The sequence below is a fragment of the Trichomycterus rosablanca genome, chromosome 23 (genome assembly GCF_030014385.1).
Source record: "Trichomycterus rosablanca isolate fTriRos1 chromosome 23, fTriRos1.hap1, whole genome shotgun sequence".
NCBI classification, from domain to species: Eukaryota; Metazoa; Chordata; class Actinopteri; order Siluriformes; family Trichomycteridae; genus Trichomycterus; species Trichomycterus rosablanca.
Window position 1 is genome coordinate 8,503,226 of NC_086010.1, and position 20,949 is coordinate 8,524,174.

Sequence of the window (20,949 nt, forward strand, 5' to 3'; positions counted from 1 at the left end):
TGCAACCTTTTATAACGTTCCAAATTAGGCATTGCTGTTCACATTTTGTAGGTATGCTCATAATGTTTCACCTTATAAATGCACATGATGCCCAAATGTTAGAGTACACAAATTATTGTTAGGTTAAGATGCCTAATTCCAAGGCACAGTGAAGTAATCAGTTTAGTAGGCATACAACGAGTATTGCCTCTGTGGGAGCAGGCACTCACAGATGGCAGGAATCATCATCATCATGGCTTGATGAAATTCATTATGATATGCAACAACAGTCAGTTATATATTTATTTATTTTATCATACACATTACTCTGTGTGTAGGTGCTTGTGAATACTCCAGGGGAAGCTAAACTATGCGAGAGCGCACACACATTCATACCTAATGGTCCAAGGAAAATGCTTAGTGGTGCGAAAGTGTCATATATATCTTATTTTCAGAGCATATTGCAATATGATTGACCATGAAATTCTATTTTTGTTACTGTTATGTCACATAGTTAAGCACATAGACTGTATGGTCAAACGTATGTGGACATTTGACCATGACCTGTGTGCAACCCATTCTAAAATTAAGGGAAGCCAATCAAAATTTGCAGACAAAAGAGCATTCATAAAGTCAGGAATTAATGTTAACAAGAAGGCCTGGGTAGTAATTGACAATCCAATTTACAGTGGAGTTGAAGTTAAGGCTATTCAAAGGCCATTGGAGTTGCTCCACACACAAACCTATCAAACCATGTATTTTATGGAGTTTACAACGTACACAAGGGTACGGTCATGCTGGAACTGTAAACAGCCTTTCCCAAACAACACTGATACCATAGGGCGCCCAGGTGACGCAGTGGGATACTCCGCTAGTACACCAATGTAGAGATTCTGAGCTCCTGAGTTCGAATCTCGGCTCTGCTACCGGTCGGCTGGACGCCCTCTAGCAGGCACAATTGGTTAGTGCTGTACCATTAATTTAGAGTACCTGTTAGTGATTGGTGGGAAATACTCCTGTACCCAATAATTAGGAGGGGCATTTTCATACTTGCTTTTTGCTTTCTCTACATTGAGTTCTACCTTATACTCTTCATCCCTTTTACCTCTCTTCTTGTCCTTTACTGCATGCCAGAGTCTCTCGCTTCTCCATGTGCAGAAGCCCTTCAGGCCACAGTGGTAATAAATACACAGCAGTGTGAATGAAAACCCAGTAGAAATGTGTCATCTGTGCTTTAGAATCACAGGGACTGGATATATACAGCTAAGAGTGTCTGCAGATATTACATCTATTCTTTAGGTCCAGATGTGTGTATGTGTATAATGAGCCGCAGTGCCTGAGCCAGCCTGGCTACTGAGGTGTGTACAAAACCACCTGACATGCCTGCATGTGTTCGTCGTTAGGTGTATTTACATTTGCACTAATAATCTGATCATGAACAGATTTCTGCAGTAATCTGATGTTATGGGGGGGATTTTAGCCCATAATTGGGCATGTGAGCTCTGTTGTCTGGTTTTCACACCTGTATATGACTTAAGAAACACAGTGGACTCAAACCTCTCCCTTTTTTCCCTTCTGATTTAGCGTAGCTGATTAATCTTCTGCTGCTGGGGATCCCGATTGCATTAGAGAAGGTATACTTGCCTGCTCCACGCCTCCGACGCATACACGCATACACCCCTTCAACCCCCGGCCATGCTTCGGTGGATTTGCCCATGAGGCTCATCCACTTCTGGAACCGGCACCTCAGTCTCCTAACCAGAGTCCTTACACAGCATTTGAAGACCTCAGCTACTAAGTCCGGCCTTTTCCCACACAGCAGACTCGGTGACCAGTTTTGTCTGCTGTAGGCACTGCCAATTGTGCACGCTAGATGGTGCCCAGGCGACTAGTAGTAAAGATGAGATTCGAGTTAATAGATTTTCTGCCAAAATACTATGTCTGTCTGTCTGTCTGTCTGTTTAATGCAGTGTTTACACATTGCTGTGATATTCACGGCATGAGCAGCTTTTTATATTTTACTAGGATCTGTCTCATGTTTGTGTTTTTGTATTATACTGATTGAGGATATGTTTTATTGTTTTAGGCATATGCAATCTTTGTTTTCCTTTGTTACATGTTGGGAATTTATTTAGGATGTGCTGCATGGTAATGGGGTAATGGGTATCTGACAGGCTTCACATAGTGTAGGATTTTCTCCCCTTATTAAGAGGGTCTTATACCAAGGTCTGAAACACCAAAACAGTCACATTATGCTGAGAGGAAATGTATTTAAATTGTTAGATGTAATCCAAGACCATGAAAACCTGTATACCATGGATTAAAATCTGCTGTCCGCAGTCAAGCAAGCTTTACATCATCATGGACTTGGTGGCCTTTACAAGAGATGAAAGCCCCAGCTCCAAAACCAATACCTTAAATCCTGATTTAAGCTTGCTGCTGATCACATGGTTGATTGAGATGATGAAGGCTGAGGCTTTTTTGCATCACAGTCTCTAAGCCCATGGCAACTTCAGCTTGCTCGACTGTTTAGAGCATCATCCATTACAAGTAAACACCCAAACAAACTGTTTGGATTTTCTTCCCGTCTTGGCGAGAGATCACTGCCTCATGTTCTCTTTAATGGTTATTTTAAAGCTATGTGTAGCCGTGGCTCTGATACACCATATGGCCAACAGTATGTGAACACACTCTTAATTATCGAGTTTATGTGCCTTAGTCACATTCATTTCTGTTATTTTCAATATTCAATAAAGAAAAATATAAATACGCTTTGTGGCTTTGGCTTTGTGGAAACAGTTTGGGGAAGGTCTATTTTTTTTGTGGCTACACCTCATTTCTCTGAACCTTTTACATTAGTACAAAACCTAATACTGTACATTAATACATTAGTGCCATCATGTCAATTCTGAACAATGGTGACCATATGGATCATGTTTCTCCAGAACCAAACAGGCTTATTGTATTAAAGAAAAATACAACACTTGTGATGATGGGCTTTATATAACATTTGTTCATGCTCACAAAAGCACTTTTGACTTTATGGGCATTTCCAATTTGCAATGTACTGAAACTGAGTCCATGGTTCTGAGGGTCAAAGCAATCTTGACATCATATTTGGGATGGGGGATCCTAATATTTTGTCTCATCTTTGTATGTGGACTGTTAATTGCACAACAATTTTATTTATGCCTTTTCTCCCATTCCGCTGCTGGGGGATCCTTCACCCATGCATTCTGCACAGGCGCCTGGTCTGGTCATCCTGCCCTAGCAGAAACGTGTCTGCTGCAGGCACTGCCAATTATGCCCGCTAGATGGTGCCCAGCCTACTGGTGGCAACGCCGAGTTTCAAACCGAGAAGTTCAGAATCTTGCCGTTGGTGTGCTAGCGGAATATGCCACCTGGGCGCTCAACAAGCAAAAATTTGCAGATAAACAAGAAGCTCATCTGGATAATGTGAGAGATTGTGTCTTTTATACAAAGGCAAAATGAAAATCCATTTTTGGAGAGCTTTATAGCTTCAGTAAGTATTCTGTGATTCACCCTGCTTGACCAGTAAGAACCCTTTGACTAGTTATCAGACATGTAGACAATTACAATTTTGTAAACATTGTTTAAAAAAAACTTAATAAATGCCTTACTATATCAGAGGCAGTTGCAGCCTGGCAGTTAAGGTACTGGACTATTAATCAGAAGATTGCTGGTTTAAGCCCCACCATTGCCAGGTTGCTGCTGTTGGGCCCTTGGGCAAGGCCCTCAACCCTCAATTGCTTAGACTGTATACTGTAGACTCAGTATTGTAAGTCACTTTGGATAAAGGCATCTGTTAAATGCTGAAAATGTAAATGTATATGGCACTAAAAGCGCAGTGAAAGCAAAGTACAGAACAAGGTTACCAATGCAACCTAAGTAAGGCAATTTAATTCATAATATGGCATTTCAGCATTTAGAAGACACTTTTATCCAAAGCAACTTACAGTACCGTGTCCGAGCCTTGCTCAAGGGCCCAACAGTGGCAACCTTGCAGTGGTGGGGCTTGAACCAGTGAAATTTAGGTTACCAGTCCTGTACCTTAACTGCTAGGTTACAACTGCCATTAAATGAATGTACAGAATATGGTATGGAATATTTTCTAGCGTGTCAAATGTCTAGAAATGTAACTTTATATTTCTATACTGACTTCGGAGTGTTGTAGTTTTGATTTGCGTATCATAAAACGTAATTTATCAAGTAAAACACTGTGTGCCAGACAGTCCTGCTGAACCCAGCTGCATCATGCAAAAAGGCACAACAATTAAATATAACAATTAAATAATAGACGGTAGCTTTGCCCTCTCAACCTGCATGTACATTTCTGAGCAGTACAGAATGTCTGCAGTCCAAGTAATGATGTGTGTTATTTCAGTATTTGACTATGCACACATACTCTGACTCTCCTATACCTATAGTGTGTCCTTCATATTGATTATATGATTATTTATGGTTAAACACTTGGTTTGTGCAAGTGCATAGAAGCAATGCATAATGTGCTGTGATGTGTGTGCATAAGTGTGTAAAACACATCCTACCTGGTTTTACACTTGTGGATTCTACATGCAACCTTGTGATGTGACCTGTCATTTCTAACCTGTGCTGGAGGAATTGTGTGGGTGTGTGTAAATGTGTTTTAGACCTGTCAGACCTGTTTTAGACCTGGTCATTTCAAACACCATGTGTGCAGGTGCAAATATGCAACCATGTGATGTGTTTCAATAGGTGTGTATGTGTGTGTCAGACCAGGTCATTTCAAACACAACATTTGTGCATGCAACCATGTGATGCAAGTGTCGACAGAAATGTGTGTGTGTGTGTGCATGTGCATGTGTGTGTGTGTCTGAGACATTGTGTGCAGGTGCATGCGAGCGGGATGTGATGTGATAGAAAGCGAGCATGCTCACTGACCTGCTCTTGTTGCAGAAGGTGCAGATGTAGCCGCTCTCATGCCGGCTGTAGGAGCAGCAGGCTTTGCAGACGTTGTAGCGGCAGTCGAGGCAGACGCGGCGAGGCTTGAGGAGGAAGCTGAACGGACCACAGCAGCGGATGCAGCAATGTTCATTAAAGTCGCGCTGCTTGGCCAAGATCAGGCAGCGGGCACCCTCCTCCTCCTGCTCTTGCTTCAATTCACTACACAGACCCAGAGGGAGGGAGGGAATGAAATGAAATGAGACAACATATAGGGGGAGAGAGAGAGAGAGGGAGAGAGAGAGAGAGAGAGGAAGGAGGATAGAGATAAAGGGATGAGAGAAGTCAAGGGAAAATGAGGGAGTGGTAGAGGTTTAGGATGGAACATAAAAGGAAAAAGGGAAAGGACAGCGTGAAATAGAACAATAAGTAGAAACAGAGAGATGAAGAGAGAGCGTGAGTGCCAGCGTCTCTAGTTGAGGTGGAAGGCATACAGTTATGGAGAATAATTGATGCTGAAAGGGATTAAATAATGGAGGTTAAACTCTTCACCTAAATTTTGCACTTTCGTCTGCCTAACACACTTATGGTGCTCCTTAAATGCTGTAAATGCCAAGAGGTCACTTTACTAGGTTTACCTAACTTGCATGCACTACTGTACACGCCACACAATTTTAAGATCAAATTTGGACAAAACTTTAGGTCTCAAAAATTAGGTCTCAAACTTTTATTTTAAATATTTATATGGTAAAAAAAAAAATTACTATGACACTAAAAGCAAAAGTACATGCCAGGCAGTCCTGCTAAACATACACTGTCGAGTCACATTATTATGATCACCAGCTAATATCCAGAGTAACCACCATGTGCAGTACGGACAGCAGCTAGACGTGCTGGGAGTAACTCAGTAAGGTCCTGGTAGGTGGTTACAGGTATCTGGAGCCATGCTGACTGCAGTGCATCCCACAGCTGCTGGAAGGGGCGTGGGAGGGATCCATATAGCAAACATGACAATCAAGGTGGTCCAACAGATGCTCAATTGAGTTCAAGTCTGGAGTATAAGGGGACCATGGTGCTGCTTGGAAGTCTTGGTCATGCTCTTCCAACCAATGTTGGACATTTCTAGCTGTGTGACATGTCGCATTGTCTTGCTGGAAGATCCCATCCGCTCCAGGGAAGACAATTAGCATGTATGGGTGATCTGCAAGGACGGATTTGGTTAAGAGTGCCTTCCACATGGAGAATGCCAGGAAAACATTACCCAGACTATAACGCTGCCACAGCTGTCGAAAGTAGGCAGTGGTCATAACAATGTGAATCGACAGTGTATTTCACACTGAAAGGCCACGTTACTAAGTTTTACGTTTATGTACATTATATAACTATTTTGAAAGGCACACTTACTATATAGATACACTTTGTTGATTAATAGGGTGTAGAGTGATAACCACAAATAACCACTATGAGACCCACTAACACTATTTTATTTCAGTGATAGACCATTCACAGGACTGACTAAAATCTGGTAATGACATGGTAGTATAGGTTTTAATACAATTGATGTATTAGGTGCAGCAGTGTTGCTGAGATTTTAAAACATGCTGTAAAGAGAACAGTGTTCCAACCAAAGAACATTCAATAATCAAAAACTCTATATGATAAAAGGCTAGAGATGATTAACATGCATTGCGCACTAAATAGCTATAGTATGTTTGCATAATTAAATGCCAATGAGTAAACAGTTCAGCATACTGCCAAGTCAGTGTCATTGTTAACCCAAGACTCGTCATTGACCCAAAGAACATCTGGTCAATTAAGCACCAGAGAAGGAGTACCACTGACTACTAAGACTACTAATCAACATGTTACCAATATGCAACCCAACTGGCCACAAACCTGGGAGAAACAAATCTAAGTGATAGTGATCACAGTGGTGGAAGCTTCATTCACAAAGACAGCTAAACTAGGTAGTGTTTCATGCCGTGTGTGGTGTACACAATTAGAATGGTACAACCCTGAATGCATCACCCCGTTAATCTACAGTATAATTTGCTGACCTGATTTGGGTCAACTTTTTGGGTTTTAAATAGAGTAAATAGAGTATTTATCTCTGAGGAAAATTGTTTTGTCAAGGCAGCACAATTATTTACAATTCTAACCCAATGCAGAAATAAAAATACAGTAAATGGTTCTGGTGTGAGTGTATTATTTATTGCATTGTAACTGGTATTAAAGATCGAACAGAACAATGCAATGTACCCACTACAATCATGATTAAGAAATAGAGAGAGAACACTAATAAAGTTTAGAGATGCACACCCTCTGCTCCAGTTTCTGAACAGACTGCCATGCACATTAATCTCTGCAATACTGACTCAGACATGCATAATTTTGGAGTAAATCTAGTGCAGCTTCCACTGAAAACACTTAAAAACATGTGACTAAGAAAGGAGTGTCCAAACTTTTCTTGTTGGAAGCCAGATGCAGTAAAAAGATATGCAACCATAGGCCACAGACTCTTTTGTAATAAAACAGATAAAAATAATAGACCTACCTGATCAGCAGTGATGGCATACTTACCTTGAAAAAGTAATCTGATTACTGATTACTGATTACTCCTTTAAAAAGTAACTTAGTTACTTTATGGATTACTTGATTTTAAAAGTAACTAAGTTAGATTACAAGTTACTTTATTAGTTATATAATGCGGAATATTTCAAAGATATTCCTTTGCAATACTTTATCATTTGGCTGCCAACTTGTGTGTACTGATGAGACTCAATTGAATCCCAGAACATGCTAGTGTGAATGCATGGAAAACAAATTTTAATTTTCTTTCAAGAATATGATACAGACTGACCAACACTATTACGCTAAATCAGCATTGAAAATTGACTTTACTTTTAATAGCCTTCTACAATGCTGGAGCTTCTTAAAACGGAAGATTTTCTTTTAAATAGAAGTGTTATTTACCTGCTATTAAATTGTTTGGCGGATAATCGCCCAATCTGGCAACACTGGAATGCGCAGAGCCAGCTGGCGCTTTTACTCGTAGCGCGCCACGAATACTACTAAATAGTACTACTTCTGTAATGGTGTTGGTGGTTGACATTTATGTTGAGTGTATTACTGCACTGTTTTGGTGAAGAACTACTCATCTGAGGTGCGCTGCTCCTGCGTGCATAAATGCTTCCGCAAAAAAATTGCCGGCAAAGCGGTGGTGGGGGGGCCAGAGGGGTGGCCGAAGATTACTTTATGGTGGCCATGGCAACCACTGGCCACCCCCTGGCCAAGAAGAAAGCAAAAATATCTTTTCACTAAGGAAAATGACAAAAATAGTAACGCACAGTAACTTGGATAAGTAACTTTAATCTGATTACTGGATTGGAAATAGTAACGCGTTAGATTACTCGTTACTGAAAAATGTGGTCAGATTAGAGTAACGCGTTACAGACCATCAGTGCTGATCAGTAACAATTACACTTCCTTTTTATTTGAGTTACTAATGATCTATCGTTGACATTTTTGTGTAAATTACAATTTTACGATGTACCCACTTCCCTCTGGAAAAAAAAACTTCCCTCAGTGAAAAATATATTAATTTCCCAGCGCATCTGAATCCTCCGCATTCGCTGTCTAGTTTTTGTTTCTTTGAAGCCATCACGTTTATCCAAAAACCTGGGAACATTAATGTTTTAAGTTGGGGGAAAGAAGATGGGGAGCATTTTGGATTTGTTCTATGCAATAGCGACACCCAGAGTTCAAACAGTTCAAGCTGTTTTTAAAAAAAAAACCTGCTTAATAGCTAATTTAACTAATTACATTTCTAAAATACCTCATGAGCCGTTTCAAAAATGCTACCAGGCTGCAACTGTCCCGCGGGCTATAGTTTAGACATCCGTGGACTAAAATATTTTAAATATTATATAACATTTATACATATGCAAATCTAAGCAAATAAATCCTTTATACCTCATTATTCAATTTGTGTTGGAATGTGAGGGGTTACATTAACAGAGCCCGCCTCTGCTTAGTGCTGATTGGTGGTCTTAGGGGACAAAGCAATTCAATTCAATCAGAGACCACTTTCAAATGAAAGCAAAATTGACCAATATAATCTTCCATGCAAACACAACTTGTGTCATAATGCATGGGTCAGTTTTCTAAGGCTGAATCATATTCATAATAGATCGAGACACATATATAAATTTCATTTTGATATACATAGTCTAGCGGAGATACTGGCCAACAGGTATTGGCAAAACATAGCCATTTATGAGGCTACAGACACCAATTCCTGCCTCAATGTTATTTTATTTCATATATTATTATCAAAATGACGTTAACAGATTTAACAAGATAAAAATGATGAATGTTTAGCTAAAATATCAGCAGCATTTATGACAGCAAGGAGCCAATTTTCTGGCACAAATGTAACAGCTCATTTCAGTGTGTGTTTATCTGTGTCTATAGAAGTGTAAGCCCCATACATCATTCCAAAATAGCCTGAGGCTAAACACAAACCTGTCTGCAAGATCCTCTCAGAAATAAGTAATGATTTATAAGGAAAACATACCACATGCTGTTAAATAATAGAATTCAATTAGATGTATTCATTTTTTACTCTGTTGGACAGACATTAAAACACATACAACGTTACAGCCCGAATGCTCTGCTAAACACCTTCAAGCCAAAACATTAGAACCACCTACTAGGAGGACATTACCAGCAGATCATTCAGCTTCAGTATGTTGCTCTGGTTCGATGCCTTTCGCAGTTAAATCATCCGAACATTCTCAGCCATCCACACGATCTTAAAGAGAATGGGTTTTGTCTTTTTTCATTGCTTTAATGTCCAGTTCTCATGCCTGCATGCCCATAATAGGTGCTTTCAATGACGGACATGAGTTAGCATGGGTACTTTGACTGGTCTGTGACTATGCAGCACCATACACAGAAGACTTTTAACTGTCACCTTTAGTATTTATGCCTGATTATACACTGCCTGGCCAAAAAAAAGGTCACACACTCTAATATTTGGTTGGACCGCCTTTAGCTTTGATTACCGCACGCATTCGCTGTGGCATCGTTTCCACAAGCTTCTGCAATGTCACAACATTTATTTCTGTCCAGAGTTCTATTAATTTTTCCCCAAGATCTTGTATTGATGATGGGAGATTTGGACCACTGCGCAAAGTCTTCTCCAGCACATCCCAAAGATTCTCAATGGGGTTCAGGTCTGGACTCAGTTCGTGGTGGCCAATCCATGTGAAAATGATGTCTCATGCTCCCTGAAGCACTCTTTCACAATTTGAGCACGATGAATCCTGGCATTGTCATCTTGGAATATGCCCGTGCCATTCCATTGATGGAATAACCTGGTCGTTCAGTATATTCAGGTAGTCAGCTGACCTCATTCTTTGGGCACATAACGTTGCTGAACCTAGACCTGACCAACTGCAGTGACCCCAGATCATAGCACTGCCCCCACAGGCTTGTACGGTAGGCAATAGGCATGATGGGTGCATCACTTCAGCCGCCTCTCTTCTTACCCTGATGCGCCCATCACTCTGGAACAGGGTAAATCTGGACTCATCAGACCACATGGCCTTCTTCCATTGCTCCAGTGTCCAATCTTTATGCTCCCTAGCAAATTGAAGCCGTTTTTGCCGGTTAGCCTCACTGACAAGTGGTTTTCTTAAGGCTGCACAGCTGTTTAGTCCCAATCTCTTGAGTTCCCTTCACATTGTGCGTGTATATAACAAAAGACCAAAGCTATGCTTCCGAAAAAAGGTGAGCACAAGAATAATCATCGTACAGAATGTGAAAAGGTCTTGTAGTAATGCAGTAAAAAAATTACAAAAGCAGACAGGAGACTTCACTTCTGATATAAATTCATTCATGTGAGACTTTACATCAATCTCTAATCAATCTCTATTCTGCAGACTAAATCATATCCACTGCTATCTGCAAAGTACAGACGATTCCTCTCAGCAAGTTGTTCCAGTTGAATTCTGTATCGGAATGCACTGCTGATAGCTTCTGCATTTTCAATTAGAGGAAGTTTAGAAGTATTGATTACTCACTTCTTAATGCACAGCACATACTACTCTAGAGTGCAGAAACAGGCTTATCGTGGATTTATGACCACAGGATTAAACACAGTAGCTTTTAGATAAAAGATAATGTTGAAAATTATGAGAACACAAACCCTGCATCCATAGAGCCTTGCTAGAATTAACAATTAAAATCATGGTCTTAATTGTTGGTCCCTCTTTGCTATTCCGGGAAAAAACTTCAATCTGAAACATGATTATTGGAAATCGATTCTGTTCAGCTTCTGTTTGGTTACTTTAATGTAACCACGTTAGCCTGTCTTTGCTACTAAAGCACAAAATGAAGCCCAGCATCTGCAATTATATAAAAAAAATCCAAGTGCAAGATATTTAACCAAGGTAGAACAATACTGTGGATAAAATAATGGGATTAAATGTGAAGCTGACAAATCTGCATAAATTGTGTAATCTATTCATATCAATTGACTAACATCTAGAGATGCACCAATTGGAATTTTCTTGGCCGATTTCGATTGCCGATTTTTTTATAACCAGCCGATTCCAATTTTCCTTTTTCTTTTAAGGATTATAAATGTATAAACAATTTTGTTAGCACAACATTCTAATGCCTGCTTGCCATCTTGAATCTTGGCCTCAGGTAATACAGTGGGTACCATGAAACTTGATGAATTGGTTCTGGGACTGGCGTCGAGTTTAAAAGGTGTTGATTTTCGAGGTATTTTTTCCCATAAGGATGTATGGAACACCTGTTAATGCATTTTATGGTCCCATGAAATTGCATATATTTTAGGCTAATGTTAAATAATGGGGTTGTTTTTGACACACACTGAAAATAACACAAATATAATATAAAAACACTGAAATTCAATTGAAAATTGTTGAATATAATAAAACCTGCACTTTACCTTTACTTCTTTATTGTCTCCTTACGCTTATTAATCATGGAGATGCTTGATCTTGGAATACTGTATTCCGTTCAGTAAAGGGACATTCACATGAGAAGTGACAAAACCGCCTTTGCGCTGGCTGTGCCGTTATTTCCTATGGAGTGTTGCGGTGCACAAAACTTAACGTGACTTATTATACTAAAACAACAAGCGAGGAATTTCATTAGTGCAGAGAACTTATAACCAGTAATAATTAAGAGAAGTTTAGTGTTCCTGTGTCGTTCTTTTAACACATTAAGTCACATCAAGCTTTTTTTTATGATAAGCGTTTTAGACTCTCTAAGAAAAGCTGATTCTTACAATTTCTCAACCCCCCGAGCTATAACACAAGTTTAAAAGTGAAACAGCAGGAAAATCCAGCTAAACACAGATACATGTGGAGCTTTCAGAGTGGATTTGACGGTTATTCCACACAAATGCAGATTCGCACTTTGATGGCATTTTAATGCACCGCTCAAGCCAAGTGCTATGTTTATTGTTAATTTGAAATTAAATAAATAAATAAAAAGATAAACACACTGAGTTTAAGGAAAACATCAAGTTTAAAGGTACAAATTTCTCCACAAGTGCATCAATAAAGATTTTGAGTTAGTGGACGTCGAGTTACAAGGTACCACTGTATATCAATTTTCTAAAGCCTCCTCGACTGAAGTATGAATTCCATAATTTTCCTCATTATTGCTTTCGTTTTCTCACTGCAAAAGAAAGATAGCAGGGGCTGCTGGCTCGTGCCGGGCTCTGCACTCTCGCTAGTTTTAATGTCTTAAATTCCACATATTCAGGGGGGTGATGCGGTTTTAAATGTCTTATGAAATGTTTTCGTAGCTGTTTATTCACTGCTTACGTTTGCCGTGTGTGTGTGCACATAAATAAGCACAGAATCGGATATATGACACTGATCGGTCGATCACAGGTTATGGCCGATTACGCTGAAAACCCGATTGATTGGTGCATTTGTACTAACATCTAATAGAAATCCATGCCACAAAAAACAAACAAACAAAACAAAACAAAAAAACAGGCTGTCTTATCAGTACTAGTATTCCTTTTGTCAGGTGACACCAGACCCATTGTGATTTTAACCACAATAAACCTGGAAGTCAAATAACCTGACTAGCCTGTACATGGACCTGACCTCAAATCACCTCAAAGACCTTTGTGATATTTTGCAACACAAGCCAGACTGTCCATCATCTCCTGGTTGAATATCAATATGAAAACCATACAGTCATGTTCCCAATCTTATCAGAAAGCATTCCTAGAGGAGTAGAGGCCATAAAAGCAGCTAGGTCTGATATATAACAAAAAAGACCAAAGCTATGCTTCCAAAAAAATGTGAGCATGAGAATAATCATCGTACAGAATGTGAAAAGGTCTTGTAGTAATGCAGTAAAAAATTGCAAAAGCAGTCAGGAGACTTCACTTCTGATATGAATTCATGAATAAATCATTGCAACGAAACAAAAAAATGTAATAAGTCAGCAGCAGAGCTTACCAAGAGAATAGAAACTCCACCGAATCATTATTCAAAGAGCTAAATTCAAACAGCAAGACAGCAATTCTAGCATACAGATTAAATCTATGTTTTAGTCTTATTTTAGTGCTGTCTGTGAGTAGCGTGATGGTCCAAAGCACTTTTTTTTTTTTTTTTAGCTGAAAATCACAGCTACAAATTACTCTTGGCATTCCACTTTGAGATAGATAGATAGATAGATAGATAGATAGATAGATAGATAGATAGATAGATAGATAGATAGATAGATAGGATACCACCTCCTTCTTTCTACACTCACTGTCAATTTTATAAGCTTCACTTACCATATAGAAGCACTTTGTAGCTCTACAATTGCTGACTGTAGTCCATCTGTTTCTCTGCATATCTAGCATGTTAAATATCTGGATATCAGTCGGCCGACTGGCAGTGAGTGCGGTGTCGAACTACAGCCAATTATAACGCAAGATACAGGATTTGGAAACACGGGGGAGGACTTGTAAAAATGTGGGACAGGGGCATAATATAGTATCAGAATACATCGGCATACACTCAAATTTTACAGTATTTGTAACCTTATCATCCACGCCAAACCATAATACCAACACTGCATTGCAAAAAATATTTATTAACCTCTAACTGACTACAGAACACACAATCCCTGCTGGTCGCGTAGCCCAATCCACTCGGATTCATCCTCTTTTCTTTTACACTGCACATCAGTGCACAAACTACTTTGATTGTTCGCTTATTTGTTGACGTCCGTTTTTGGACACGATATCATTAAACCCCTCGTCACTTCTCGCGTGTGTTTTCGTGACAAAACATAGTTTGGGAGACCAGAGAGACTCGCCTGTTTAGTGTGAAACTCCCTATCGCAAAGACTCCCGATTACAAGAGATCCAGTTGTGTAGTGAGAACTGTACAGCAACCTGACAACTCGGGAAGTCGTGTAGTGTGAACTTGGCGTAAGGTATAATTTAACTCCAAGCTATTTTAAATGCTGTGGTAAGACCTGAAAAGAGCAGATCTTGTCCAAAACCTGAGCAGTGTGTGATTTAAAGCTTATTTTTCCACAAAGAAATAAAGAATTCATTCCTAATTCCAGGTCGTATTTACAAACTCCATTTCCAAATAAGTTGTGACATTTTATTTATTAACTCTCCTGAACCTTCACTTGTATTTATGAAATCTCCTTTATTAGAGACGTGCAAGTGACATTAATATGTGGTTTATTAATGATCAAACAAGGGCTTACTGCAGTTAAATGGTGAATTTAAACTCCTCCACATCTGTTCTAGTGAATGGCAACTGCAGACTGTCAGACAGACGCACATTTGTAGGCTAAATACTTTCTGATTAGTTTTACACGATGCAGAATGATTTTGCTGAAAAAAGCAATTTAAGATCATCTAGTGTGACGGATGGAAATGAGAATTGAGAAAATCAAGACCTTAATAGGAAACGGAGCACAAGAACGTCCTGAACAAGTAAAATATTTGCTTGTACTTGTTTTGCTAAGCTCATTAACTCCAAAGTAACAAACAATGCTACACACACAAAAGAATATTGTACATATTATTAAGTGGTTTGATTGACATTAAATTGTTTCTTTGTATGATTTACCAAGAAAGTTATTTGGAGAATCCATATTTTATAATTTACAGTTGCAATTAACAATATTTAATCCCCCGAAAAAAATGAGAACTTAAAACTCTAGTTAGATCTAGTATTTAAGAATAGCAGGATATTTTGTTAATGATGCCATGTCACAATTATTTTACCTCTACATAATTATAACTGCTGATCCTAAAACCTACTGCAAGCCTGTATGACCTAAAGTTGGGTTCCAACATGATTAAACCATTGGAAACTCAATGAACCATAATTTGCTTCAGTTGTGATGTACATTTACATTTGAGGTATTTAGCAGACGCTTTTAGTGGCAATTTGGCGGTGGTGTGGCTCCAACTGGCAACCTTCTAATGTGTGAAAACAAAAGGAGCCATCTCAAAAGCTGAGAGACGAGATCATTGATTGTCCATTGTTGGGGTGGTTTATGGCAATACATAGATTCTTCGGACACTCAAGGCTTTCATGATTCTACATTTACAATTGTACTTTTAAATGAGGTAATAAGTATGAAAAGGTACACATGCTTCTAGCTAACATCCCATTTTCTACATTAGTCTAGCATTTGGTCAGCGTATGTAATTGCACATAAAGAACATAACGACTTGTCTTATATTTGCCAGTAACACCCTGAAGACCGCCAAGACTACGAGGATTTTTTGGGACATTTCTCAATCTCAAACAGCATCTGATGATGGTGTGGGGATGCATGCTGCCTTAGGCCATGGACAAATAGCCATAAATGACAGAAACATTACCAAAATTTAATGCGAGTGCAGTTGGGTTACGCAGCAAGACAAAAAAAGTAAAGCATGAGTGAATGTCCCAAAATATATAATATGAGGGTTTTGGAAAGGCTTAGTCAAGCTTTTAATCTGATGCTTTGGCAATAATTTTTACAAAATAATTTAGACACCCGACCATAAGCATCCCATTCCTGAATCATAGATATTAATAAATAGCATACCAGCTAACCCCTTTACTCCTATAATATTTTGGAAAGGGTTTCCACATGATTTTAGAATGTGTCTAATAAAGGTTTTGACCATTTAGTGAAAAGAGCATAATGTTGGACAAGAAGGCCTGGCATTCCAACTGATTGGAAATGGCATTCTAATTCATTCCAATGGTGTTTATTCAATGGGTTTGAGGTCTGGGGGTGGCACAGTGTCTCAGTGGGTAGCACTGTCGCCTCACAGCAAGAAGGTCCCCGCCCCAGGCGGGGCGGTCCGGGTCCTTTCTGTGTGGAGTTTGCATGTTCTCCCCGTGTCTGCGTGGGTTTCCTCCGGGAGCTCCGGTTTCCTCCCACAGTCCAAAAACATGCAGTCAGGTTAATTGGAGACACTGAATTGCCCTATAGGTAAATGGTAAATTTCCACAGACATTCTAAAATAATGCTTCCTTAGAACAGTGGAGACTGTTGTAGCTCCAAATGTACGCTCACAGTTTTATATACAATAGCGTGTATGACAAGCATTTTGTCAGGTGTCCACATACTTTTGGCCAACAGACAGGAAGTTCTGTTTGATAATTAATACAAGCTTGCACGGAAGATTTGATTTGGAAACAATGAGAGAGACAACAGTGTCAAAAATATGTGCCCCCCAACTGATTAGAACTTAGCATTCCAAATCATTACAATGGTGTTCATTCAATGGGTTTGAGGTCTGGGGGGTGGCTCGGTGGGTAGCACTGTCACCTTACAGCAAAAAGGTCCTGGCTTCGATTCCGAGATGAAGCGGTCCGGGTCCTTTCTGTGTGGAGTTTGCATGTTCTCCCAGTGTCTGCGTGGGTTTCCTCCGGGAGCTCCGGTTTCCTCCCACAGTCCAAAAACATACAGTCAGGTTAATTGGAGAAACTGAATTGCCCTATAGGTGAATGGGTGTGTGTATGTGTGTGTGTGTGTATGTGTCTCTGCCCTGCGATGGACTGGCTTAACGGGGAGTAACGCCCCGTCCAGGGTGTGCCTTGTGCCCACTGAAAAGCTGGGATAGGCTCCAGCACCCCCCTGCGACCCTTATTGGATAAGCGGTTAAGACAGTGAGTGAGTGAGTGAGTGATGAATCTTGTGTAACCAGTAACTACCTGTCCTGTCGTGAATGTAACCAAACGTAAAACATGATGTTAAAATGTCCTTCCACACCAAAGTCTCCATACCATCTATTTATGGTCCATGATTTGTGCACAGGGTCCAAGTGATGCTAGAACATCAAATTGTTGACACAAATTTAAGGGTAATAGCACTGAGTGGGACTAAAACACCCAAACTCATTAATTAGGATTATGTGCATTCTTTGAAGGGGTTACAGGAAAGCACTGCTATGTGGAAATTCTGTTAAAACAAGTCCTCAAAGCCCAAAATGCAATTCATATTAATTTGCATCGCCAGCTATGTCAGGTCTCAGGGGAACCTTGTGGGAAGAAAATGAATGAATCAAAGAATCCCCGTTCTGTCAAAACCCAGAATTCAAACCACCATAAGATCTAAGACGTACTAGCAGCACAGCATGTACTCATGTTAACACAATTTCTTCTCTTTTAATCTTTTCATTCCTACAATTATCTTGTACCACACATTCCTCTGATCACTTTTCATCATTTTATTTAGTCATTTAGCTGTTCATTCAGCTAGTGTACTCATTACTTTTCATTATGGATTTCTTTCCCATGTCTTTTACTCAATTCTCTCTGGACACTGCACTGACTCCATTCTTTTGCTTTTGGCCTAGATTTACTACATAGGCAAATATACGGTGCTGTTAAACTAATAATCCCTTTCAGATTCCTTTTGTTATTTCATATTTGTTACATAGAATTATTTCAGATCTGTTCAGATATATTAAACACTCATCAGCCTTAAAGGTTTCACTTAATTAAATAACTATACACTAGCTTGATGGTAATTCTTTATGCTAATGTATATATATATATACAGTGTATCACAAAAGTGAGTACACCCCTCACATTTCTGCAAATATTTCATTATATCTTTTCATGGGACAACACTATAGACATGAAACTTGTATATAACTTAGAGTAGTCAGTGTACAGCTTGTATAGCAGTGTAGATTTACTGTCTTCTGAAAATAACTCAACACACAGCCATTAATGTCTAAATGGATGGCAACATAAGTGAGTACACCCCACAGTGAACATGTCCAAATTGTGCCCAAATGTGTCGTTGTCCCTCCCTGGTGTCATGTGTCAAGGTCCCAGGTGTAAATGGGGAGCAGGGCTGTTAAATTTGGTGTTTTGGGTACAATTCTCTCATACTGGCCACTGGATATTCAACATGGCACCTCATGGCAAAGAACTCTCTGAGGATGTGAGAAATAGAATTGTTGCTCTCCACAAAGATGGCCTGGGCTATAAGAAGATTGCTAACACCCTGAAACTGAGCTACAGCATGGTGGCCAAGGTCATACAGCGGTTTTCCAGGACAGGTTCCACTCGGAACAGGCTTCGCCAGGGTCGACCAAAGAAGTTGAGTCCACGTGTTCGGCGTCATATCCAGAGGTTGGTTTTAAAAATAGACACATGAGTGCTGCCAGCATTGCTGCAGAGGTTGAAGACGTGGGAGGTCAGCCTGTCAGTGCTCAGACCATACGCCGCACACTGCATCAACTCGGTCTGCATGGTCGTCATCCCAGAAGGAAGCTGACGCACAAGAAAGCCAGCAAACAGTTTGCTGAAGACAAGCAGTCCAAGAACATGGATTACTGGAATGCCCTGTGGTCTGACGAGACCAAGATAAACTTGTTTGGCTCAGATGGTGTCCAGCATGTGTGGCGGCGCCCTGGTGAGAAGTACCAAGACAACTGTATCTTGCCTACAGTCAAGCATGGTGGTGGTAGCATCATGGTCTTGGGCTGCATGAGTGTTGCTGGCACTGGGGAGCTGCAGTTCATTGAGGGAAACATGAATTCCAACATGTACTGTGACATTCTGAAACAGAGCATGATCCCCTCCCTTCGAAAACTGGGCCTCATGGCAGTTTTCCAACAGGATAACGACCCCAAACACAACCTCCAAGATGACAACTGCCTTGCTGAGGAAGCTGAAGGTAAAGGTGATGGACTCAACCCAATTGAGCACCTGTGGCGCATCCTCAAGTGGAAGGTGGAGGAGTTCAAGGTGTCTAACATCCACCAGCTCTGTGATGTCATCATGGAGGAGTGGAAGAGGATTCCAGTAGCAACCTGTGCAGCTCTGGTGAACTCCATGCCCAGGAGGGTTAAGGCAGTGCTGGATAATAATGGTGGTCACACAAAATATTGACACTTTGGGCACAATTTGGACATGTTCACTGTGGGGTGTACTCACTTATGTTGCCAGCCATTTAGACATTAATGGCTGTGTGTTGAGTTATTTTCAGAAGACAGTAAATCTACACTGCTATACAAGTTGTACACTGACTACTCTAACTTACAGTATATCCAAGTTTTATTTCTATAGTGTTGTCCCATGAAAAGATATAATAAAATATTTGCAGAAATGTGAGGGGTGTACTCACTTTTGTGATACACTGTGTATATATATATATATATATATATATATATATATGTATATATATATATATATATATATATATATATATATATATATATATATTGCATTTTCACAATTCCTTTCTACCGATGCTGATCTCCACTCCTGATTGAGGACAGCGAGACTGACACACACCCCCTCCAACACAACTGCATCTCTTCACCAGCATGAGGCAAGTTCATATGCAGATCAGCTTTGTGTATGTAGAGCCACACCCTGATCAACGCATTATTCCTAGACTTTGTGCAGGCGCCATCAATCAGCCAGCAGAAGTTGTATTTGCACCAGCTATGAGACATGATACAGAACTTAAATTCTGTCTTATACAGAGCCTGGATTTCACCCGACAATCTGCCGACTGATAGCTCAAAGCTCTATTCACTAGGCTACCACTGTCCCATGAAGAATCCATCCTCATATTTAACAGTAGACTTTATTGTTTTTTTACTTTCTCAAACATTGAGCCTGTTTGTTTAATATTTTATTTATTCCTGCTGTTCCACTACTGAAAAAAATATATAAATGTATTTGTAATTGATTGTAATATGGTCTAGTAAAATTAATATTTACCAGGGTACTACATGAAAAAATTATGACACCATAACTAACTAGTGTAACTGGTATATTTATTATATTTATTTAGCAAATTTTAAAATTAGTCATGCAATTTCCATTAATAAACACTAGCAGTGTTACACAGAAGTACAAATACAAATATTCATGTTATAATTCAAATATTCTGATTAAATTCTGGTACAGGTTCTAAGAATTAATTGGATATCTGCTCAAATCAAAGAACACCAAATGCAAGCTTAACACATTTTTAATATAAAATCTGTGTTTTGTATTTATTTATTAAGACGCGTGTTTAAATAATGTAAAACAATTCATTATTATATGCATTTTTTTACTTTCACTTTTAATATTCTTTATATGACGTTTATGCATTTTATCCATGCCCTCCCTACTCGTTTATATTTGTGTATTATTCTGCATTTATATTTCTGTACACCGTATTGCCTCAATTTATTCATGGCATAACCATTCTATTTTATTCTCTTTCTCTACTCTTTTACTCTTTCACTTGTAATTCAATTTGCCCATTCTCGTTTTGCATCTCATTCACACATTTATATTTCTCACAGCTTTGTTTATTGAAATAATCCATTATTGTGTGCATATCTCTGTCTACTGCTGTGTAGTGTCATTTTTTTTAGCTGTGAAGCCGGTGGGAAGGTAAATACGCTGACAGAGGCATTAGGCCAGCAAGAAAAAAACAGTGTGTTTATTAATATACACTCATTCAAACCTATTACTCAATGGTATAAACAAG

At 39.5% G+C, this 20,949-nt stretch overlaps 1 protein-coding gene across 1 annotated transcript in view; it reads right to left on the reverse strand.

The window, feature by feature from the left end:
- myripb (myosin VIIA and Rab interacting protein b) overlaps positions 1-20,949 on the reverse strand; it is a 126,994-nt gene that overhangs the window by 66,582 nt on the left and 39,463 nt on the right. Inside the window, exon 2 of the mRNA XM_062985753.1 lies at positions 4,921-5,142. Within this exon, the coding sequence (XP_062841823.1) occupies positions 4,921-5,142 (222 nt within the window). The remainder of the gene's footprint in view (positions 1-4,920; positions 5,143-20,949) is intronic.